The 26,141-nt window shown below is 39.3% G+C and overlaps 1 protein-coding gene across 1 annotated transcript in view; it reads left to right on the forward strand.

Annotated features, from left to right (window-relative positions):
- zmat4a (zinc finger, matrin-type 4a) overlaps positions 1 to 24,976 on the forward strand; it is a 155,858-nt gene extending 130,882 nt beyond the window's left edge. Inside the window, exon 7 of the mRNA XM_082554948.1 lies at positions 21,598 to 24,976. Within this exon, the coding sequence (XP_082411074.1) occupies positions 21,598 to 21,625 (28 nt within the window). The 3' untranslated portion in view covers positions 21,626 to 24,976. The remainder of the gene's footprint in view (positions 1 to 21,597) is intronic.
- Positions 24,977 to 26,141: the final 1,165 nt, after the last annotated feature.

Genomic DNA, 26,141 nt, shown 5'->3' on the forward strand with positions numbered 1-26,141 from the left:
TTTTCACTTACTGAATACAGGACAGACTTGACTGGGGGAAAGAAGGGGAGAAAGAAAGAGGGAAAGAGAAACAGCTGAGAAGAGGGACGGGGGAGAAGGGCAAAAGACAAAAACCAACAGAATGAGCAGAAAAAAAAGATTTTCACTTAAATGAGCAGCTGTTTTTATGTGCATTAAAGTTATATAAAAATTTAACGGTGCAAATGCAAATTCCTTGCTGACAGTTTAACCAAAAGGCATTTCCAGTGGAAATTGGCTGACATATCCTCAGCATAACCATGTAGAATATCCACAACACTTGAAAAGAAGTTATACACACACAATACGGTAATATTATGTTGAAGCACAGTACGTATCACTCGGCCAGGCTCCTGCCTATGATAGCTGTAATGCTCCGACAATCCATCAAGCGGTGCGGGTTCGTAGCTTAGCAAAGTCGTACTAAAACATTTGACAGATTTTCCAGCGCCGTGTATGACATAAAATCGTTTCGAGGTCAGTAAACACAACCAGAATTCATACATAAGGCACACGGGATTATAAGGGGCACTGCCAGTTTTCTTAAAATCAAAGGATTGATTTTAAGTGTGCCGTATTTTCCAAAAAACACTGTAATAACGACGGCCCGCTAGCATGCTCTACCAGAAATAGTGCTTTGTTGTGTATCTGACGGACGAACGCTAAACCAGTTCCACACCACTGAAGTTGCAGCATTTTTACAAACCAATTCTGATTCATCAGTTTCATTCAACAGTCCACTTTCGCCCTTCTCATTCTCCATCGCTGCCATGCTTTTTCTGCCATGTGCATATGAAAACAAGGGCACTGCGCATGTGCATTTTACCCATATTCTATTGCGATATTTCATTTTCTTATCGTTGCCCAACATTATACTGGTATTACCGTGAACGGTATGATATGGCCCAGCCCTATCCTGAGGTCTGTTTCTCAAACAAAGATGGATAAAATGATCCATGACTCACCAACAAAAGGTCTGCCTGTGGAAGTAGTGTAGCGTTCCGTCTTTTAGCAAGAATATAGTGACAGAAAATTGAATCATATTCTTCACCGCAGACATCTGTTTCATAAGGGATTTTAAATCACTTGTTTTTTTGTTTTGTTTTCTGGAGTGTAATATCAGTTTTTAATACTGTGACAAATAATGTTTATCTTTATGTGTTTTGAGATGTTTTTAAGCTTCAGTTAGGTCAGCAGAATGCAGATGGAATCATTTGTACAGCTTCTCTTCCTGCTTATTATTTCACTTGAATTATCTTCATTCTACAAGACAAATTGCTTGTTAATTGCTGCATTTCTGCAACATAGATGGGACTGCACTGTCATCAGTTGGTCAGCTCAGGCTGACACCATAATTATTGTACCATTACATCGTCCTAGAACATCTATCCATCAGTGGCCATTATGTGTGTATGAGTGTGTATTTAGCCTGAATGTATAAGCACACACGTGTTTGCATACAAATAGACTTTTAAGAATGCTAATAGGCTGCAGAAACACATTAGATGTGAAGGTCCTTTTGCTGATGCCTTTGAAATTTAAACAGGTCATTAAAATGGGGCTCTCCTTTTTCATTTGCGCTTTCTTGAAAGATTGAGGTTGGGATTTTTTTTAGCCATTTATGCTAATTTTTTGATAATGGAGAGATAGAAAACTATAGAGTGGTGACACACATAAAAACTAGCATAGAAATGCTTTTATCAATTAAATTGGTTTCGTTGTTAATCAGTTCTTATGTAGTGCTTTTATACTCTAATTTCCCACTCAAAGTATTTTATCCCTCATTCACACACATTTTGTTCTTCTTTTAAGTGTTTTCTGTCTAACATTCTCACGGTTCAGTAACCTGCATAAAGATAGTTTGGCATGCAGCCTGGGGCAGCCAGGGATCAAACCACCAACCTTCTGATTAGCAGATGACCTTTTCTACCTCCTGTGCCACAGCCAACCTTCAGTCGTTTCTCTGTATGGAAAGGGAGCATGCAATAAGATTTATATCATCTCTATGCAAAAGAAACATGAATCAGATACTTTTTTAATGGCAAGTTCTTTTTGGATGATACTGAATGGAAACATTTTAACTCTGAGGCTACTAATAAATAAAGAGAATAAAACTTCTCCGTAAGGTCAAATTAACACTATTTCAGAGACCCAATGACAATGCAGGTGCTTCTTTTAGTCAACACAACCAGTGCTGTGTTGGCAGCTGGCAGTGAGGAGCTGTCCAAGGACAACTTTACAGGGAGCAACAGATTGAAGCCCACAGGTTACAATAAGAGTAAGTAATGGATAATAAAGGATAATCAGCCTCTCTGACTGATTTCCACACAATAACCTAATGCTGTATCTGGTAACTGTAAATCCATTGCTTCAAACTGAGACTTAATCATCTCTGCTTTATCCAGTGTGACCTACAAGTCTTTTGATAGTACGAGCAGAAGTGAGAAGAGTGACAGCTCTGTGAGCTAGGACTTGGAAACCATTGTGCTTTGAGCTACATAAATATCATGAGACATCTGTAAAACATAAACATTTGAAGGCGATGGGGGAGTTGTTGAGTGTTTGTACGCTAGCAAAGCAACCAAACACATTTAAGTTGTCATTTGGCACGCAGGTGTTTTGCATAATGTGTAATGCAGGCTACAACATGCAGTATGTAGTTAAGACCTCTACAAGGAGGCTGTATTATTATTGTTATTTATTATTATAATTGTTACTGAGGCAGCCTCTAAGGGATGGTGTACTGTTACACAACAACAACATGCGAACAAGTGTGACATTATGATTAAATTATAAACATAATTAAATATAAACATAATTAAAAACTGCTCACATATTTACTTTGTCACCTTTTAAACTTTGTTATGCTAAAACATTAAATACAACTTTAACTTCAAACACAGGTGCAGCCTTACAGGTTCAAAGTTGGGTGTGGACACCCAACTTTGTGACAAATAACATAGTTGCATCTACCAAAAATTTCCAATGAGTCCAAATCTCAGAGCTGCAAAGTTTTCTGAAAATCTTGTGAACATTATAACTCAAGAAGGATGTCGGCTGGGATTTTCAAATTGATATCATAAGTGTATCTATTAGAGAAGGGCGAATCGCTCAAAACAGTGATCGTATCGGTACCCACACTAGTGTTGGTATCACATTGGTACTAGTCCGGTTGGATTGATACTTTTTTGTTGCTATCCTCTAACTTCAGTACGTAGCCTGGCCTGCTGAAATGTATTAAATTAATTGGGGCTTTTTTGGATATTGAAAAATATGACTCACACATGAACTATGAAAAATGTTTGAAACCTTTTGTGCATGTGTCCAAAAACAGAAAACTGCTCTCACCTACATAAGAGACCTTTAAAGGTTAAAAGTATCCACATTAGTATTGGTATTGATATTGGCAGTAGAGGCCCTCAAAATTTTCAGTAGCACATAGCACTGCTATTTATTAAAAGTTAGAATCTCAGTGACCTCTGCTTCAAGGTAGAAGGTAACCCTAACCCCAAGGTCAAGTTTAGAGGTCATTTTTCTGAAAATCTTGTGACTGCACTAACTAACAACAAGGAAGTCAACTAGGATTTTCAAATTTAAACCAGGAGTACAACTACTAGGAGCCTGAAGGGCAACACTAGTTACCTGCTATTTTTTAAATATTTAATAATTTCCATAAAAATGTCTATTAAACCTTCAGTTAAATAAAAAAAAAAAATCAAAAAGAAAATCTGTTTGCATATATGGATTTTACTTTGTGTCACTTATGCTACATTTGAAATTTGTTGCTTCCGGTTTAACTAAGACAAACAAAAGCATATAAGAAGGTTATAGTGTTAAAAAAAAATCACATTGAAATGTAGAGCATGTGGATGGCTGTGTGGTAACAAATTGTGGACCCAGATGCTGGATGCAACACACTGATGTACATGAACATCAAAGATTTAATACTGATAAAAGGTAAAAGGAAACAAAAAGCACAAACAATAATTTGCTGAACAGGAACAAGGTGACTGAAGGCTGAAACAGAAGGCTGAACATTTGCACACTATGAGGGAGGACACGACTAAAAACAGAGGGAGAAGTGAACAATATATACCCAGAAAGGCAGAGTGGACACACCTGGGAACATAGCTAAACAAAATCTAACAGTGGAAGCAAAATTGAAAATGACATACAAAATAAAACAGGAAGTGACTAACACAGAGACCAGGCCAAGAACATACAAAGTTGACAGAACACAGGGAGCCCAGGGAGGCTATAATGAGACATAATACATGACCAAGGAAATTAACAATTTAGTAATATTAACAAAAACAGACTAAAAGAAAGGAAACCAAAGACTACAAAAAAGTTAAAATACTGTGAGGTCTCAAAAACTCATGTATCAAATAAGTTGCACTTGGCATTGGAAGGTTAAGCCACATTTTTTTAAACTCTTCAGTCAAACTATAATAAACAGCCTGGTGTTGTGTTATACTGTTGTTCTGTTGTTATATTATTGTCTGTTTTTTAATGTTTGTGCCAGTCAGTGCTTATCATGGAATTTCACATAAACTCCATGGCCTAATAATTATAAAAGTATGAAAACTGCATGTTATTTTTGAATGACTTGCCACCCATTGATTATAAACCGCAGCAGTCTGACGACAAAGAATTCTTCTGGTTGGCACTGACAGGTCTATCCACAGTCTCTCTTTAGTGTGCTCTCAGTCGATGCAATAGGCTAGCCTGGGGAGCAATCAGCCCCTTGAGGCTCAATCCAGCCTGTCACCAATCACCATCAGCACCTGCATGATACTTCCCCCCTTCCCTTCTATTCAGTCAGTTTCAAAGAAGTAAAACGTGTGCATACAAATGATCACATCTTCAAAGCATAAAAGAGCTATCACTAATAAGCCTTGACACTTTTCCTTATTGCAATTCAGATAGCATATTTACCCGGTGTGTTCAAACGAAAGAACGTTCCAGCTGGTAGCATTTGTTTTCTGTACAGTGTACGCAGGCTGGTAAAGCTATCTCTGCAGGGAAATAAACTTCTGCTTATTTAGACACAAAAACAAAATGGCCTTTGAGACAAACTTGGGAAACATCAGTCACCCGAGATAGTGTACCCATTTGAAATTCTGCCTCCATCTAAATTAGCATTTCAGGAAGGAACAGACTTTATTCCATTTGACAGGCTAGTTATACAATATGGGATCAACAAGAAAATATTTTTAGAATATCAACAAATTAAATCCATAGTAAAAAAGAAATTTAACCTCAGTCAAGTTGAATTGCAAACACCACCAAGCGCGGTACATTTTCTTACTCTTAAATCCCCCAAATTATTGTCTAAAATATACAGAACACTTTCTAAAATAGATGAATCAATATCCCTTCCTATTGCAAAGTGGGAAGCAGATTTATCAGTCGGCTTAGACCAAAACTTCTGGTCTCAGATATGCTTAAAAACCTTTAAATTGATTAGAAATCCCAGTCTGCAATTAATACAGCACAAAATACTACATAGAGTGCACTATACAGGTCATCGGATGTTCCAGATGGGCTTTACATCTTCCAACAACTGCTCACACTGTCAAGGCAATACACCAGACAATTACATCCACGCTCTTTGGTTCTGTCCACTAGTGCAGAAGTTTTGGCGCGAGATATGTGAAGACTTATCAAAGTGTCTGTAATTCCAACCTCCCCTTTAGTGTGCTTGTTGGGCAAATTGGATGATGTCACTACAGAAACTAATACAGTCCACATGGTTTTTACTGCCCTATGCATCGCCAAGAAAACGGTCCTCATGAACTGGAAAAATAAAAATAATCTTAATTCTAGCCAATATAGAAACCATCTAATAGATCACATTAGTCTCGAGACAGCCTCTGCCACCACATTAGATCAATCCCTCTGGGCTCCTTTGATCGGCTCCATCACCTAGCGGGGGTGGGGGATCGTGGTTTGGTCCCGCCTTCGCCATTGTGGTTGATGTGGAGGTAGGGACAGGCTTAGGGTGTCTGGAGAATCCCTAGGGACGTTATCCCTGGAGGGCTTAACCCAGGGGTTGTGGTCATAACCTGGTTAGTGGCTCTGGTCGCTCTTAGAGGGTGTTCTCCTTGTGGCTGCGTGCAGCAGGGCTGGGGGAGGGTCTGTGCTGGCGGACGTAGGTTACTGGCCTGGTAGCCTGGCTGCCCCTGAGTGGATCCGGGCAGGCGTGGGGGCTTGGGATTTGGGGGTGCTCTGTGCTAGGGCTCTGGCTGGGCCTTGGGGGCTTCGGTCCTCCTTGGTGTGTTGCAGAGGTTGTGGGCGGGTGGGTGCACGGGGGCTCAGCCCTGGCGCAGGGGGCCTCTGGTTCATCAGCCTAACTGGGGGGCTCTTCAACTAGCAGGGAGTTTGTTCCATCCTTGCAGGAGTCCACTCTGCAGGTGGGGGAGAGTCATAGGAGAGGATGAGAATAAACTTAACCTGGGTGTCTACTGTCTTGTGCTGTCTGGGAGATGATTGAATGTTAGGGTGGGTACAGTTTCCTCTGCGGTGGGGTCGGGTGGGCTGCCCCGGGTCCTGTGGGGCTGGGCGGTCCTGATGCCGTAGGCCCCGGTCTGGATGGGCCTGGGCTCCCTTGCCTTGGTGGGTGCCAGGCAAGGGAGTGATCCAGGAGATTTTTTTTTCTCTTCTTTCTCTTTTTAAGCGCCTTTTCTCACTGTCCCTCTTCCCTTCTGTTTTTCTTTTCCTTCATCTTTCTCTCTCCCTTTCCTATCCCTCAGTCATGTCTGTCCCATCTATAACAACTGAAATTAAAATAAATAATAAAAATAAATAAATAAATAAATAAATTAGCATTTCAGGGCCGAAAACACACACACAAAAGTCTATTTTCCTGCACTGTTCCAGTTATCAGCCGTGTTGGGGCTGTTTATTCAATAAGTCATAATTACTCTTTTCTAATGTAGTGTTATACTTAATATATTCACACATGCAGTTACACAGCACTTTGTAATCAGGAAAGCGGGGTTGTTCATGTCCAAGTCATGACTGGTGACCCCAACCCTACTCTTAACTCTGAGCCTATACTTTTTTTTTTGTTGTTTTGTTTTGTTAGTTAGTTAGTTAGTTAGTTAGTTTTTCTCTTCTTTTCTTTTCTTTTTCGTTGTTTTGTTTTTTTGGGGGGGTAGATGATAATTCATCAGAATTATCATTGTTTTGGTTTTTGATTTAAAAAGCATAATAACATATCCTGATTAGCTGTTTAATGATGGAAAGCATTAGCTGCTTGATGCACGGCATGGCGTAGGGTGAACTAAAGACAAAGGATTAGGTTTTGGTTCAAAATAGTATCTGACTGCAGGACCAAGCAGACAGAAATCAGAACCAAGCAGCCAGCAGTATCAGACTGTAAACACTAGAGAGGCGGAAGCTAGAAACAGAGAGGCGCATCAGCTGAAAAAAGCCCACAAGTAATTAAAAAAAATAAAACAGAAAACAAATTTCATAGAGAAACAAAACACATTCAGTAACACTAAGACAGGAAAGCAGCGAGGAAAAAACACTTTAAAACACGAAAGAGAAACAAAAGAGGAGTCAAGGACAGGGCAGGAATCTTGACACAAGATACAAAAGCTCTTTCCACTTTACTGTCACATTCTTATCCTTTGAAAATGTGAACTCAAAGTAATTTGCATACCCTTATCTCTCAAAGTTGCATACCTTTACGCTGCTAGGTGTGCCCAAACTGACAGCTGTGAGTATAGCTTTCTTTTAAAAACATGCATCCATTCCTCAGTGCTATGAAAAAATTCATAGATTTCAATTCTGTTTCCTAGTTTCTTTATTTTCTTTCTCCACTTTCCTTTGCAAGTTCAAAAATATGAAGCTCCCTCCAATATGCCACAGATAACAAAACTTACTTATCACCATGTTGAATGTGATCTGTCATTGTCTTGTAGTCAGTAAAAAACACCAACAGCCTGCCATCACACGGTGATATTTACTATGCCATATTTATCTTTCTGCTTCATGAACCAAGCAGGACAGCCAAGTGCATTATTAATTTTGGTCTCTGGTGAGGTTTGTCCCAGGAGCTGTTGGGATAATTTGACTGGAAAAATGACTGATTGTGTGTCCTGTGTGTTTCTGAGTGATGATCTTCAGCTATAACAACTTCATCTGATATGAAAAATGAAGAAAGAATGAAAAGAAAACTGTTTTTGTAATGGTCTTGGAGCACCTGTGGTTCGGAGTGCATTGTGTCCTGAAGCACAAAATAGCCGGGACCAAGGCAGGGGGGGATTTTTCACTGCCCATATTTTCCCTGCACTCATCTCCCGTGTAATGGCTCTGCGATTTACAACAGCGCACGATGGGAAGCTCTGAAAGGGACCGGGCCTTTTTACACCTCACACCTATTAGCTGCTCAGTAGAGGGATTTTTCAAAACCACTTTATGTGCACGTAGCAGGCGGATATGGATGAAAAGAGCAGCTTCCAGGACTGGCAGTCATCATGAGCTGGGAAGGACAAAGGCGAAAGAGAGCAATACCACAGAAAGTGCTCGTCAAGGTTTTTATTATTCAGCCTCATTTCTCCCGATCATCAAGCCCCTAATTAATTCCCCTGTGCACAGGGAGATAACACAGGGATGCAGTTGGCTACAGAGGAGCAATTGTCAACCTCCAAGTGGGGCAAGTGCCTGTCAGATCACCTGTTTTTGTTTTGTTTTTTTGCTTCTCTCTTAGGCTGATAGTCCCCCAGGGGCCTGCTGTTAGATGAGATGCAAACCCTCATTAATTTAATTCCCTGTCATTCACTGGAGTGTAATCAAGTATTCACTTTGTTCCTTGTTGTTTGTTATTGAAAACCATCTATCACTGTTGAAGAAGGCCAGACTCCGTGTGGTGGATGGGAGCCAGTTCAAATGATGAAGAAAACAATGTCTCCTGTAATAAAACCTCTCTGAAACAGTAGTTCTGCCTAACAGGATAATGTATGATTAGTGCTGTTAACAAGGTTCTCAAGCCTCTCTTTGCTCTGAGCTTTGTTTGTGGTCAGCGTCAGCATTATGGACAGGGCTCTGTGCTCCAGATCTGCCCACTAAAAGTCGCTGTGCCCCCAAAGTTAAATTCTCCTGGTACATTTTGAATATAAGTTACACTCATTTCATATAATTTTGGTAATGAAAATCATAAACACCCATATCTGTGATAACAGTGCAAACACAATTTAATGTTTTGTTAGCAGAAGTTTCTGCAGAAATCATGGTAACTGATTTATAAATGTGTTGAGGATTTTGTCTCCTCACAGTCAGCTGCCCTTGTTTTCATTGATCCACCAGTCAACTTTGGTCCAGATCAAATAATTTCCACAGTTGTTGGGTGAAGATCAAGTAAGTGGCATGTGTGGTCATGACAGGAGAAATGGTGCTCACTTTTTATGGGACATTCCTAACCCGCAGCAGCAGTTTAGCCCATAAATTTTGTCAAGATATCAGCGGTTCATAGAGTTGGATCCAAGTGATTTTGACAGTCTAATCTGTCCACCGCTTCTGCCGTGACGTTCACATTTGCGGCTGATTGTAAGCAATCCTTGAATAACGTCTATAATTATAGTCAAATGGCAGCAGCACAGTGGTCAAGGAACCGAGCAAAGGAATGAGGCGAGATGATTTAAAGGACTTTGAATGTGACACGGTAGTTGGTGTCAGACTGAGCATTTCAGAAACTGCTGATCAGCTGGGATTTTGCTGCATATCCATCTCTAGGGTTTACAAAGGATGGGACAACAAAGATGACACGAGGTCAGAGAATAATGACCAGACTGTTTTGAGCTGATAGGAGGGCAAGAGTAACTAAACTTTGATGCTAGAATTCACACAGGATAACCATAAGTGGACATTCGATGACTTGAAAAAAAAAACATTATCTGTACTGATGAATCTCAGTTTCTGCTGTGACATTTCGAACGTTGGGTCAGAATTTGTCATAAGGACCAGGAAAGCATGTATCCATCCTGACGTGTATCATTGGTTCAGTTTGGAGGTGGTGGTGTAATGGTGTGTTTCTTGGCACACTTTAGGCTCCTGTTGTACCAACTGAGCATTGTTTAAATACCACAGCCTACCTCATCCTCTGATGGCTACTTTCAGCAGGGTAACGTGCAAGTCACAAAGCTTAAATAATCTGAAACTGGTTTCTTAAACATGACATGAGTTAACTGTGCTCAAATGGCATCCAGCATCAGTAGATCCCTATCCAAAAAGGCACCTTTGGGATGTGCTGAGTATAGTTACTTTCTATATAATTATTGCACTATCATCAGGATAGAACAGTCAAAATGCGGTTCTACACTTGGTTCTGGTTGTGGTTCTTTAAAATGCTTAATAACCTCACATTTAGTACAGACCCCAAAAATACACAGAATTGAAAAGTAGCTGTGTTTGGGCTCTCAGCCTCCCTTTTTCTTCAGCTGACTTAAACATATTATAAGATGTGCATGCACTATTTCTTTCAAAACTGACATTCCTATCCACAGAGTCCTGATGAAACAATTTATGATTCAAGAAACACGCCTGCTTTTATTATATCTTTATGCTAACACAAAGTCATTACAGTAAAATGCCAGCTGCGGTCACCGTACGTCGAAATATATCAAATTTTGAAGATAATTTATGAATTAGTCCTAAGTTTAGTAGTATGGCAGATGACACCTGCCAGCTATGGTATGGCAGCCAATCTGAACTGCCTGTGGTCTGTTTGTTTCATGCAGAACATTATATTGAGTGCTGAGCTGAATCCACCATGCACTATTTCTATATACCTGTCATTAGGGCATGCAGTGTACTGTGTAAAGGTACACAAAAGGGTTATACATAATCTCCTGTTTGTTCTGTTTGTTTTATGTAGAACAAAACTAGTTCAGTGCTCAATTAACTGTAAATCATGCAGCATTAAGTCCTCCTGTCATTTTGATCAGGCACAGATCATTTTCCCACAGTGAATTATTAGATGTAAACCTCTTGTATTGTGAAATTGCTTGGGACAGGTGATTTCTCCCAGCACAGACCACACTGACAATCGTGACCCGCACAGCCACAGCGAGGGAGGCTGTTTATCATGAAGAGAGAATTAACTTCAAAGGGATTTGAAAATGTCCATGTGGAATGTAGGCTGGAGAATGAATTATGCATGAAAAATGCTTCACTAGAGCAACGTCCTGATACAATTTGTCACACACCACAGGAATACATAAGTTGCAGAGTTGCCATGTGGGAGGGGTGGATGCAGTCAGGTTGTGCTGTTGCTCTCGGCCATTGAAGGTTGTGAAGCAGTGTAACCTACGCCGACTGTACTGTGAATTACTTAAGAGACCCTTCTCCACCTTAAGAAGTTAGCTGGGGGGCTTTTTATGCAGTAGTAGCGTGAAAAATTTTACTCTTGACTTAAATCTGTGAAAGTATGATTGTGCAGAGCAGCACATTGCTTCGGGCAGTGTTTGAGGCCATGTATCATCCTCAAGCTCCTTAAAGTCTAAGCCACTTCTTCATATTTTCTAGGAATTCTATATAATTCTTGTATAACTTTAGCCCTAATGCACAATCATATTATACAGATCTTTTATTTTTCCCAGGATAAACTGGTGCAGTGATGTCACATGACTGCATCAAAAGTTATATAACCATAAGAACAAAAGAAAAATAAATCAAACTAAACCACACAGAATTTGATTCTTATCATTCAGTGAAAGGTAATGAACAAGTTTTTTGGCCTGGATAATTGTTTTCCCAAGTCTTGGCAATCCTGTGGAATACAGAGGGTGGACTGGCTCACCCTGCCTACAGCACAACTAGATTGCCAGCTCTTCCTAGAAGGCTTCCTCTTGCTTCTTTGAATTTATTTTCCACATGTTTTATGACACAGTCCAGCTAATTTAAAAGCCAGTCATCGGTCTGCAGAAGAAGGGTTTTTACATACAAGACTGCTGACTGAATCTGTTGATGAGAAAATTTCTTTGCAGTCATTTGAAGCATACATCTCGTATAAGTGCTCAGCAGTGATGTGTGAAATATGAGGCTGTGCTGGAGAGAAATGCATCAAATTGCAGATACTTTCACATGCTAATTAAGTGGTCAATAGGTAGCCACAGCACTCACTGTGCTAAGGGTGCTTCAGGAGCTCTGCACTTGACTCTGAGTAGAGACCCCAGTTAGATCAGATGCAAATACCAAACCTGAGAGAACCTGTGACAGAATCAGAACATTTGTAATATTGCAACCTCGGATCAAGTCAGACCAGCTCACAGCTGTATCTGTAAAAGCCAGAGAAGATTAAATCTGCTACATGTTCGACAGAATGATAACCAAAATGCAGAACACTGCAGCAGGATTACTGAACAAAATTCAAGTTTTAATACATGACTTAATGAAGGCAGATAATCTAGAAAAATTAAAAGCAATACAGGTGAAAACAGTCAAGGAATTAGAAGTTGGCAAAAAAGGACATGATGTAAAAAAAACCAAAAACATAAAATAGAACCAAATACCAGAAAAAGAAGAAAACAGGAAGTGACTACAAGTGAGACGCGAAGCACGCAGAGGCAAGAATTATGCAGATTTGGAGTCACATAGTCAAGATTACTAAGGAAGGTTCCTAACTGAGCTAAGTGAAGCATCTGCAGCAGTCATAATAAAAGCTATTCAAATTCTCTTAATACTAAGGAACGATTTAATTGCACCTTATAGGTCATGTGCTTCCTTTTCTTTAAACCTTCAACCTTGGTAAGGAAGTGATATGTTATATATAGTAATACATACAGTAAGAACATGTAAAGCATCTAAGACCAAGGAGTCTTTAAGTGCAGTTAGATTCCGCTGTTCTTTTTTTCTTGCTTCTTATTCATTTTCCATGGCACCTCATGATATTTCACATCAGTGTGAAGGAAAGCTGATTAGGAAAGGTTTGTGTGTGGACTAGTTGGCTAGAAACAAAACTAGCATGAAAATGGTGAGCACAATACTATTTGCTTGTGTGTGCATGTTTATGTAAGCTTAGTGTCATACCATGTATGGTAGCAATACACACATACTAGAAAATAAGCTGTTACCAGCTGTTACCGTAGAAATATAACACCAACCATGAACAAAACAAGTTCCTTCCAAAGGTCCACACAAAGATAATCCATAAACAGTTCTGGCCTGGAAAGATTGTGACAACAAAAATGTTAAATTATGCACAGGAACAGGATGGTGGCTGAATTTGATATTCTGTAACTGCTGGATGTGAACAGGGACAAACATAATGACTGCTATAGAAATCAAACCTCTGTGCACCAGTTTGCCTCACTTACTACCTGCTATGTTGGCCACACAAATGAGAAAACAAATGGTGTAAACAAAAAAAAAAAACAGTAAGCAGTGAGACTGCTCACCGTTGCTGTGTTTGGGTGGCTGTGACTCAGGTCTTAGAGCAGATTTTCTACCAATTGAAGGTCAAGCGTTCAATCCTGGCCTCTCCTCTCCTTCATTGAATATTCTCAGGTAGGATGCTGGACCCTGAGTTGCCCATGACACAGCTGTGCGTGTGAATGTTAATTAAAGTGCTTAGGCATAGATAAAAGCACAGCATGGATACGTGTTACTGTGTGAAGTTTAGGGAGCACTTTGAGTCCTCGCATAGAGTAAAAAGGCACTGAACATACAGCAGTCCATTTACCCGTTAACTGAATTAAACAAACACAAATCTGTTTAAAACTATTTTTTTCTGCTGTATCAGATCAAATGTAACATGACTTAATGTAAGAAGAAATAATTTAGAATGCTTTGAAAGAGAACACTGACTTTGAATGACATAATTTTGTTTTTTGTCTTGGGATCGTTGAAGAAAGGGAGATTCTACCTAATACTGAATCTAATTAACATGGGGTTGTAAAGCATTTGACTCAGTATAGACTTATACATATGAAACCCTCAGATATATAAAGCACCATAGTGCTGAGAAACAATTCTGTTGTCAGAATAAAAAAAGAAAGATCCCTCTGCCCTCCATTCCCCCTCCCTTCTTTCATTGGTCTTAAGGTGTCTTCAGTTCTGTTTGTTTCCTTTTTCCCCATTTTTGGCTTCCTGCCTGTTTCTTTCTCTCTCTTTCACTTTGGAGATGCTCTTATATTCCACTATGCCTTTTCATTTTAATATCACACCATCCCACTCTGCATTTCCATGATAATGAGTGGAGAGACAGAAATATCTCCCCATGTTTGACTCACATTGTGAAAATTATTCAGCGTTAAAATAAGGTTCCCTAGTGTGCTAATTCTTTCATTAATGTGTGAAAATTTATATTTTTACATAAAATGTGATACTTTTCTTTTAGCCACATACACACAATTTTTCATAAAGGGTAGATTTACATGGCTGCCAATAACAGTCAAATACGTGAATGCAAATTAGCCTGTTTATTTTTGGATTTCCATGGAGATTTAATGATGGGTTAAGGCGCAAGTGTTTTTTTTATCACATACGCTGGAGACCTACCTGAAACCAAGCAGAGTAATGAAATGTGTGACATTCAGCGATGGAAATGTGGCATAAAAATTGTGATTGGCCCTTAGAATTTAAAAAGCATTAGCTCACTTCATCAGGGTAAATTTACCATGAACTCAGGAGTTAATTCAAATGATTTCGGGGGAATTGCATATCCCGATGGCTTTGTCTTGAGCACAGCGATTCTTTATAATTAGTAATTACAGGAGTGTCAGGACAATAAACAACCAGAATCTCCAAAAGTTGATTCTGTTCATCTGGACGTAGCATTTTGTGGGAGAAACGTTTCGTCACTCATCCAAGTGACTTCTTCAGTCTCAGCTGCCTGCAGGTTTCCCCAACCTTATAAACAGTACATTTGCATAATGTACGAACCCAGCCCACTGAAGGAACAATGGGCTGGGAGGTCAGTTCCTTAATCTTAATTATGCAAATTCTCATGACCATTGATCAACAACCACTGACCAAAACCCACTGATCAAAGCCCACTGATCAATGGCCATGAGTCCCATTCACAGACAGTTGGGGAATGGCTGCAATCACAGCATTGTAAGATGGCGAAAGATGTACCCTAAGGCCCCCTCCTCGATTCAGAGATGGTCTTTCCCATTTCACGTAAATGGCCTCCTTGACTCCGCGCTCAAACCAGCGTTCCTCCCTGTCCAGGATGTGTACATCCTCATCATTGAAAGAGTGTCCACTGGCCTGTAGGTGTGAATAGACTGCAGAGTCCTGGCCTGACGAGGTAGCTCTTCTGTGTTGGGCCATCCGCTTCGCCAAAGGTTGTTTGGTTTCCCCGGTGTATAAATCCTGGCAATCCGGACAGCATACACTACGTTACTCTGTTTGTGTCGGGGGACCCGATCCTTGGGGTGGACCAATTTTTGGCGCAGCGTGTTTTGGGGTTTAAAAGCTACAGAGACCCGGTGTTTAGAAAAAATGCGTCTCAACTGCTCCGATACTCCTGACACATATGGAATCACTACAGGTTTTCGCTTGGGCAGCGGTTGTCCTTCTCTCCTGGATCAGCTTTCTTTAGGTGCCTTTCCAGCTTTGACAAAAGTCCAGCTGGGAAAACCACATTTACTCAGGGCCTTCTTGATGTGATGTCCTCCTGCCTCCCTGGCCACTGTGTCAGTGGGGATGGTGTTCGCTCTGTGTTATAGCGTCCTAATGACACCCAGTTTGTGCTCCAGTGGATGATGAGAGTCAAACCTTAAATACTGATCCGTATGCGTAGGTTTATGGTACACGTCAGCTTTTAGATGTCCCCCATTACTGATGGAAATCTCACAGTCTAAGAAGGCTAACCTGCCCCTTTTCATATCCTCCCTGGTGAATTTGATGTGTCGGTCCACCAAGTTAATGTGATCCGTGAATTGTGGTACGTACAGAGATTTCATTTTCACCCAGGGTTCATCCACATATGTGAACCAATGGCTTGGTGGTGTTCCAGGGTAAGATAGCAAGGACCTCCCAGCCCATTGTTCCTTCAGTGGGCTGGTTTCAGTCATTATGCAAATGTACTGTTTATAAGATTGGGGAAACCTGCAATCAGCTGAGACTGAAGAAGTCACTTGGATGAGTGACGAAACGTTTCTCCCACAAAACGCTACGTCCAGATGAACAGAATCAACTTTTGGAGATTTGCTTACCTGATTGATTGAGCATGCATCAAGACGTAAACAACCAGAACTTTTTCTGTAAAATGTACAGACCAAAGTGGGCTGTATGTGGCACATAATGTAAAATGAGCCTGACTTCTCTGCTTAAGAAAGTCAAATAATTCAAAGTGATTGCTTATTTAATCGGCACAACAGTTGTTAGCTATGCAAAAAAAATTTTTTTTAAATCAATCAGCCTTTTAGGATGTTAAACCTCTGCCATTAGAATAGAGGAGTGTTTGTTGCTGAATATGGGCAGATATTCCATCAGAAATGATAAATGTTTATTATGAATCATTCATTTCTATCAGTTTTACATTAGATAGAATCACATGTGCTTTTCTTAAAAAAGCAAGGACATTTCTGAGCAACTGAGTGACCAAACTGTCCTTCTTTTTCTACCCAAATACTTGGTGTACGAGGAAGAGGGTTACAAGATCTGTTTGTTAAGAAAGGTTCAGGGTAGTAAGTCAAAACACTTTCTGTGTCGAGGTATAAGTCTGAAGCATTGGTGCATTCTGCCACGTTGAGCTTACCAGTGAAATAAGCACAACAGTTTGTTTTGTGTAGTTGTTTTTGTCTTTGCAAGACAAACACAGCAGGATGCTCTTTTTGCAGAGCAGACTGTGATTACTCTGCTTAGTTCGACTAAGGACAACATGCAATTCCCATTGCACTGACAGAGAAAAAGCCATTTGATTACGTGCAACAAACAACAGAAGCGATGCTAACTGCCAGTCTGTCATGTTCCTGCTCACAATTGTGCAGTTATTGTGTGTCCCCACTGGGGCAAATTGCACGATGCCTCTGAATTTTTTTCCCCATCTGCTCTATCAAACCATGGGCACACTTGTTTGTGCTGTCTGAGGGACAGGCAGCCTTTGGTGTGTCGTGACTGAGTCTTTATTGTGTTGACCGATTGAACCTGGGAGTACATCAGTCCTGCTAATCGAGGAGACGTCAGGAAAGCAACTCTGTAATGATAAAGCGATAAGATGAGGCCATCTGTTGGTCTGGGTTGCTGGACCAATGCAGAAAAAGCTTGAAGTCACCTATTCAATCACACAACGATTGTGATTACTTGGCAACTTTTTGACACTGGATGTCAAGAGAAAGAAAAACGATTTCATTGAGTGCATGGAACAAAAAGGAGCAGAATGGTAGACAGGACCAGATCTCTACCTTTTCGATTCTGCAAATCAACTTATTGCTGATATATACTTATCTGATTTTTCAATCAACTGCAATAGCTTTAAGAATTTCCTCCAGGGAACCATGCATCATTAGTCTCTAAAACGGTGCTTAAACTAACCACTTGTATAAACTGAGTCCTGAAACTTATCTGCAGCAGATTATACTTTCAAAAGTTCAAAAGGAATGTTCTCCAGATGTCTCACATTGCACAAGTACAGAAACATGGCTGTTGAAATGAATTGCAGGCCAAGTGTGCATCAGTCATTGACGGTAGTTTGAAAGACATGCAGATTTGTGCAAATTTCAGGGACTGAGCCACAGGAAAAATAAGAATATTTTCTGACCTGACACACTGAACTAGAAAGTTAAGAATATTGTAAATCAAGGTCAGCTTTCTTTCAGAAAACCTACATTTCTATACAGTTATTGTATCTCCATTCCAGATTTTTCAAAGGCAAATATTTTAAAAGAAATAATGCTAAATAATTTATTCTTTAAAAACAAACCACCTGGCCTAATCCTTATGAGGATCTATTTTAAATCATGTTTCATGTTATATGTTTACGTTTACAAAGAAATTACATTTCCATTGAAACATAATTTCAGTTCAAAGTATAAAGTCAGGTGTTCCTGCTGCCTGGTCTTAGGTTTGTTTTTCATTATGTATCACTGAGCTTTCTATCAGCTAAAATGTCTCGGTCTGTCTCTGTCAATTAAATCTTTGGCATGCAAACAATAACTCATTCATGCAGAGGTGTTAGATCCCCTTGACTGCCTTTGGCCCTAGGCCTTGACACATGCAGGCCCTCAGGAAACTGGACATACATTTTAGGCCATGCTGTCATGTTTTGAACTGCATTCAATTCATTGAATCAGGGTCTACAAAAAACCTCCAGTCTTATTGAGGATTAGGTGAGTTCACTCCACCCAACCCACTGAAAACTCCTAGAGGACTTTGTGGAGTGGAAGACTGGCAGGTGCATTGGCTAAATTAAAGTGGATGAGTGTACCCCAGTCTCTTGTGGTGAAGAGACAGCTGAGCTTGAAACCAAAGCCATTCATTTGTTTTTACATTCCCTCCCTCAACTATGGTGACAAGCTCTGGATAGTGACTGAAAGAATAAGGTTGCAGTCTTGGTAGTGCAGGCGTCTTGATTCAAACCCAACTATGGCCTTTCTCCACAAAGAACATCAGCGTCTGTTTTGTCCTTTCTTCCTCCTCTCACCCCTAATCGGTCACGGGAGATAGCAGCCCCTCCCTGAGCCTGGTTCTGCGGAACTTTTTTAAAATGATTTTTTTCCTTCCCACTTTCAGCAAGTGCTTGCTCAGAGGAGGTCATCTATGTGGAGAATAGCCTGTGGGTTCATTCCTGATTCAAACTTGACCATGGTTGTAGATAAAGTGCTTCAAATGCATTGAGTAAACAGCTGTATGGCTGTATTTTTTTACTGGTTGATCTATGATCCCACCCTCACCTATGGCCATACATGCATGTAGTGGATGTTCCTCTTCTTCTGTGGGAGCTTGTCTTGGAAAAGCTCCGTAGTTTAGGACAGGTTATAGTCCTCTTCCACATAACAAGTAGCAAGTTGAAGTGGTTGTGATTTGGATGCCTCATGCACACCTCCTAGATTAAGTCTTGTGGATATGTCCTACTGGTAGGAACTGTGACAGGACAAGGGGCAGAAAGATGGATGAATGAAGTGATTATTAACTGGCATAAAAATCAGAAGGCTACAGACACTTTGGTTATTCTTCTGTCATTTCAGCACACCAAGTTTCTGCATGTAGAACGTACTATACAAAACTGCAATGTGACAAGAGATTCATTAACCTTAATTTGATTCACATCTGTTTTCTTTTCTTTACTATTTAATGAGAGACATGATTGACTGCAAATACAAGTTGATTACCAAAACCTTTTTAGAATATTTTTTTTCTTCAAATCTTTGCTGCATACTGAGCTGTCATATTTTTCATAATACAAAACCGGCAACATTATTTTGAACAATAACTACCATTATGTCTCAGCAGTTGTGCAGTCATCTCTGGCATTTTAAAACTTCACAATATCAAAACAAACAAAAAAAAAACCCAAGAGAAAAAGAGCTGTGTGTGCAGGTTCAACTTTACAATGTGTGAACGGATTAATTTATGTGTTTAATTCTCCCGTTGCCCCCGATGGCCACTCTGGCACTGGTGTCTCTCTATTTCATTTTGAACAGACCGAATTAATGTTTACTTAGAACACTGGAGGGCCACGCCACAAAAACATGAATGAAGTTTTGTATTTGTAATAAAATAGTAAAACAGAAACTACTATACATCCTGGGATGCTCTGAGGATGGCAGCTGAGGTATGGTTGTATGTTGTGCACAGCAGTTTAAATTTAAATATGTGTGTGGAACTACACACTCATATTGTTTTTGTACAGCATGTGCAGGATTGATGGAGATTCAACACGATATATAAAGGAAAACTGAGGCTGAAGGCAACAGAACATGACAAGAAACACAAGCAGCCAGATTCTCTCATCTGTTTGGAGCATTAAAAGATCTAAAAACTTATTAACTGGATAAGAACAAGTTGGTGTTTTTTTCAGCAGTATTAGTTTAAAAAATAGGAAGAAAACAAACAGGTAAAGCCTCTGCATATCAATTTAAATGATAATCTACATCTACATCCAATAATCTACATCCAAATAACACCTTTATTCTTTTCCTGTATTCTTTTTTCTATTTATTCTGTTCTATTTATTTTAAAATTTCAGCTGAAGAGGAGAAAACACAAACAAAATCTTTTTTTTTTTGCCCTGTCAGAATATATAACAAACCAAACCCTGCATGGTTTCCATAAACCAATTATTCATATTTACTCTTTTCAATTCAAAACTTTTGCAAAATTCAACAGGAAGCCTAAAACTTTTGAAAGATTTTTAGTTTGTCTTTTGATATATATATATACACTGGTCACTTTGCTAGGCACGCCATATACCTGCTCATTAACATAAATTTCTAAGTAGCCAACCACATGGCAGAAGCCCAATGCATTTAGACTTCCTGCTGAAATTTGAGCATCAGAATGGGGAACAAAGCTAGTCTTAAATTTCAGAGACTTCCCACACAACCACTTTTCGGCTTTACAGAGAATAATTAAAAAGAAAGAAAGAAAGAAAGAAAATATCCAGTGAGCTCATTTCTCTGGTTGAAAATGTGTTTTTGATAAAAGAGGAGAATGGCTGGACTGGTTTGAAGTGAAAATGTTATGGTGTGGAGATAGGTGCTGGGTGGAACCCACACACACGTGCAGTCAGGGTGAGCTTGAATTGAAAAACTACTAAACTGCATAGCAACAGGGAAATGGGGAGGAGTTTTCTTTTACGGAGAGAAAGATGCCTGATTGGAGGAGACAGAAACTGGAGCAAACACTATCTATGGAAAGCCAAGTCTGAGGCTTCTCGCCAAATTTTTAACCAATCATATTCATGTGATATTTCTATGCTATTATTAAAACTTTATTCCCTGAGGAGTGGCACCCTTTCTCTGTCAGGACAGCTGGACAGAGAGAGGTCCGCAGTGCTGTAACTGGAACCTTCGACCATTTAATAAACTTCATTATAAATAAAATTCATCTTTGAGTTTGTTCATCCTCTCTCAGAAAACAAACGCGACAACAGTAACTCCGATAATCACTCATTAGAGCCAAAGTATGTAGAAGAGCATCTCTGAAAAAGAAGAAGAGCTTGAAGACTGAATAACTCCAATTTCTACCTATTTATCATATCTTGGTGGTATATGTCATTCCAAGCTCTGCAGTGTGGAAGATGTTGATTTTTTTCAGTCCAGCAACACACGCAGTTCTCAAAGTTGGACATTAAATGACTGGAAAAAACATTAGCTCGTCTGATGAGTCTCAATTTCTTCTGCGACATCTGCAAGGCAGGGTCAGACCCAGGACTAGCAAAGTGGACCTAATAGTGTCCAGTGAGTGTAAGCTTTGACATCGTTTTCTTATCCATTGTGAAACTGATGAGTTTCTTGACATTTTTATGATTCTTAACTGGTGTAAATCAATGGCGACAGCAGCCAGCACCAAAATGTTTCTTTTCCTTTATTTTGCCATGTGCTGCATAAACTGTGTATACAATATCTGAAGTGTATCACTGATGAATCTTTTCCGTCTCTTTCTGTTTTTCTCCAACAGTCTGAAGAATCAGATATGTGTCCAGTGAGCGTGGGATGCCGATTAAAAAAAAAAAAAAAACTACTACTGGATTGATGTCAGACAAGCTGTGTTCAGCTTGCCCTGCTTTTTCTGCCTCCGCCATGCTTTTCGCTCCTCTCAAAACTATTTCAATTTCTCTCCTCATCTCTCCATTTCCATCTCTCTCTGGCTTTTTACTCTGTCTGTTTTGGATTTTTTTTTTCTAACACTAGAACTGCATCAGCTCCCTCACCTTTCAATATAAAGTGCAGTTCCTGCACATTGTTAGCCACTCCCAAACCATAAACCTTCACACTGCGGCTGTATTCTCTGCTTGCTTTTTTTTTTTCCTTTTTCTTGTTTTTAATTATTTGTTTTTTCAGTCCACTGACCATCTGAGAATATTAAAGTGGATCTGATACGCAGCAGCCTTTCTAACATGCATGGACTGAATTTAGCTTTATTTTTCACATGTTAAGTACTGTAAGTGGAATTAAGAATATAAGGGTTTGTTTGCGTTTGCTCAGTTTTAATGTAACACATGCATAGTGTCTAACATTGTTAAATCATTGCCCTAAATTATGTAAGGTAACAGTGTAATTTAGTGCATACATTCTGGACCTAAATCCCCTTGTAGCTTTTAAGGGGTTAATGGCAATAATGACACTAGTAGAAGTCTAACAATAAGTTGCATTGGTATTGTCTTCTATTGGCCATACTGAAGACTAAATTGCTCTTTTTTCTTGGGTTTTGGTTGTGCTGTAAGAAGACCACCAGAACTGGTGAGATTTGTCTGCATCTACACAGGATTACAAGTTTCAAATAGAAGCTTTCAACACTTTTAATTTGCCAGTACTGGGACCATGGTAAGAACTTTGCTTTCACCATGTTAATTGCTGTGATCTGGGAACAACTAACATCACTGTAAAGCAATCAAGTGGGGTAAGAAACTGTCAAACAATCAGACAAGTCAGAAAAAGTTAGCCAAACTTCGCTAAAGGAGAAACAAAGAAGGATTTCCCAAACTCTATCCATGTACCCCAGCATCATCCCAAGCAAAGCAGCACAGATATTTTTCTCCTCGGGTCCTCCAGGATACTTAGCTCATCTGCCCCAAGTTCTCCACCCAGTTAGCTTCATTTCAGCATGAAAGGATTTGCGTTGCAAGCTCTTGAGGTGGGAGTATTCTTCTGCAGACATACAAAGAAAAGAGCGCTATTACCAGTTGATTCCATTGGTACCAAATCATTTGCATAAACTAGACTTAGAAACAGGAACTGTCTAACTAAAAGAACTCTTTGATGTCTGGAGCACCCTTGTCCTACAGCTTTGCATCATGGGAAGTGAAGGGCTGCCTCAAAGAATTTCTAGAACATTCCAAAAGACTGAAAGTCACACATACACTCAATCTTTTCCATGTATAAGGCCATCCAGACATTATTACCACACTGGTTGTGCCATTGTAATCCGACATCTTCAGCTAACTCTGGGCTTCAAGTTGAGCTACTCTAACTGTCTGGTTGTTTGGGTTTCATGTTTCTTGCCCCTGTAGAAATTTGTCTTTGTTTTAAAGCAGTCCCAGATGACTTCAATAATAAAAAGTTATCTGTTATCATCATTGACAGAAACGATGTCAAAATCAAACAAAAAATTACATTAAAGTTGTTTTTAAGGTGTGAAAAAAGTTCTGGGATTGGGCCTGATATATATAATACACATGCATATGTTTGCGTGCGTTAAAACCTTACCTGATTTCAATTTGGATCAGTTCAAGATCATCTTTTTAGGTTCAGACAGCTTGCAGCGCAGCTATTTTTAGATCCCTCTCTGGAAGTTCTGTTCTGACCATTTACATTTACAAACTTTCACAATGGACCACCTTCAAATTATGTTTGGAAGTGACATAAATTTCAAAGCCTAATGGTAGGTGATGATCGAGACCAGAAGCATGGTTGTTGTTACTCATTCACTGGATTTTGCACCATGACAAAGTGAGACTGTCAACACCATGCTCCTGTGGGATCTGAGGGAGAACACTGACAGAAAATTACCTGTCTTGTGCCACCATACTGTAATTATCTGTCATGTTTGGCCACACAAACACACTGCGCTGGGAGAGCCAGTGGAAATTACAGAGGCACAAGTAGTGGTAGACAAAATAGACTTCCACAGACTGATCTGAAAAGCTGATCTTGAATTTTTCAGGTATGGTTTAAATTGGGAAAAGTTTTTAATTTTTCTAGGCCTCGTCCAGGAAGTTGTTGATCACACCTGTTACAAAGAACAGCTAGGTTTCTCTTGGTTATAAAAAGATGTCACCAGACATGATCTCTACCGCACGTTGAAAAGAGAGACTTTGTTTTGTTTTAAATTGCTGTCCAATGCAGCATATACAGTCTATTATATATAGTCAGTGTTTCAAAAAATATATATTTCCTTTCATTTCAGTATGGTCTTCATCTCAGGGAGGTGTAACTGGATGCTTTTGTGAAATTTAACAATGCTGTTGAGAGCTGAACATTCAAATGTACTGAATCCATTCCACCATAGAGACTTGTAGAATGTGTTGGTAGATGAGGTAGAAAGGACTGAAGTATAACTGTAATGGTTTCACAGTATTTGATATTGATGTGAAGTGTTTTAAAGGGTAATTCAGCTTTACATATATAGACAGTATATATATTATTCAAAGCTTATGTAGCATTCTTCTTTCTTACATGTCATGTCAAGAAATTAAAGATGTTGACTTAAAAGCCAGTATTGTATAAATGAGCACTATGAGGAAAACTATAGATGAGTAATATATCACTGTTGTGGACCAGATTAAGTTGTAATTGCTATCTGTTTACAATGTAAGAGATTTTATCTACTATCGTTTTCAGTGCTGTGTCAACTGCAGACCTGTGTTTGATTAACATGTAGCTTTGACTGTGTCGTTAAAGCGTTTAATTTTTCAGCCCTCTAAGGTTATTGACAGCTGAAATCACTTAAATATGGAGCTGGAGATTTGTACTGTGGAGGAAAAGAAAAAGATTATCATCTCGATTTGAAAAGTGGAAGAATTGTCGCTGGCTGATGTCAGAGCCGCCAGCTGATGTGTGAGATGCCACCGCCAACGACATTATGAATAATTTCTAGAAATGTGTTTTTTAAATATTGCAAATAAGACATGCACGTATGATTTGTTATTGCAACGAGGGAAAAAAATGAATTGCATTGCTCAGCCTGAGTAATAACGTCTCTGTCCAGGCGTTGCTTTGAATCAGTCATTTCTCCTTCATCACAGGATGTCCTTTGCTCATACACCCCCTAGTCCTGTTGTGCTCTGGGTTATGTGCTTTATTGTGTCTGAGAAACGAATAAAAGACACTTGCAATGATTTCTTCTGTAAGTTGTTTTCTGTTTATTTTATTGTGTTGCTTTTTCATCTTATTTTTAATAATTATAAAAAATCCTATCAGAACACATTAAACTTTTAAGGTAGTGAGTCAGTAGTGTAGAACCACAGTTACCAGTGACAACTTGAAGTAATCGTATTCTGTGTGACTATGAGTCTTTCACATTGTTGAGGAGGACTTATGGCGCACTTTTATTTTGGTCATTTCATTTCATTGATATTTGTCGGCATTTTTTGTGCACAGCTCTCTTAAAACTAGACTATGTAAAATCACATCACTCTGTAGAGTGCAGATTGGTGTTAAGGAATTCTGTTATTTTTACTCCTAGTTCAAGTGCATAATCCTAGCTGTGGTGGCCACTGTAGGACTTTTCTCCATAACAGCTGGTTTGTTTCTACTACTTTTTGCGAATAAAAAGATGGTCACATCTTTTGCTTTCACTTTTTAGCTTCTTGGATGATAAAACATATTTAGCTCAATGTAACGTGAATGCCTATGAGTTCTTTTCTTCTCTGCCTTTGATGTACTATGTGTACGACTAGACTATAACCACATATATACAATGTGATTAGGTGGAGTGTCCATCTCTGCACCACGGTGGGTTTAACAAACGGTGCTCGCGCTTATGAGTTTTTCAGTGGATTAATTCCAATAAAAATGCATAAGGTCGTTAGAAGACATGATTACACACTAATAAATGTATGTTTCCGAGTACAATATTTTATTTTATACTAAATAAAATTACTTACTCTATGATTTTGCAGTTTCTCTGAGCATTTCACCTAACTTTGGGGTGAATTTGATAGGATATCCACTCCTGGCAGGATTGCTTTCTAATCCTTAACACACACCTGAACCTCAGACAAACAAACTGACAAAATGTATGTTTTTATCAATTATTGTATTATTATTACTATTAAAAGATTAGTAGTAGTAGTAGTAATAGTATTGTTGCGTCAAACATCAATTAATCAAGTGCATTTGATTAACATGACCTGGTTGTTTCTTATCCTCGCAATTTTGACATATGGTAAAGTATATTTAGGTGTTCACAGAAATGCATAGAACCCTTTGTTTTTCACATGACTGTATAATCTCTTTGACTGACAAGCTATCATAATCACAATGTTTTTATCCCAATAAAGA

This window comes from Aulonocara stuartgranti (assembly GCF_965226115.1).
Source record: "Aulonocara stuartgranti genome assembly, chromosome: 12".
In the NCBI taxonomy this organism is placed as follows: domain Eukaryota; kingdom Metazoa; phylum Chordata; class Actinopteri; order Cichliformes; family Cichlidae; genus Aulonocara; species Aulonocara stuartgranti.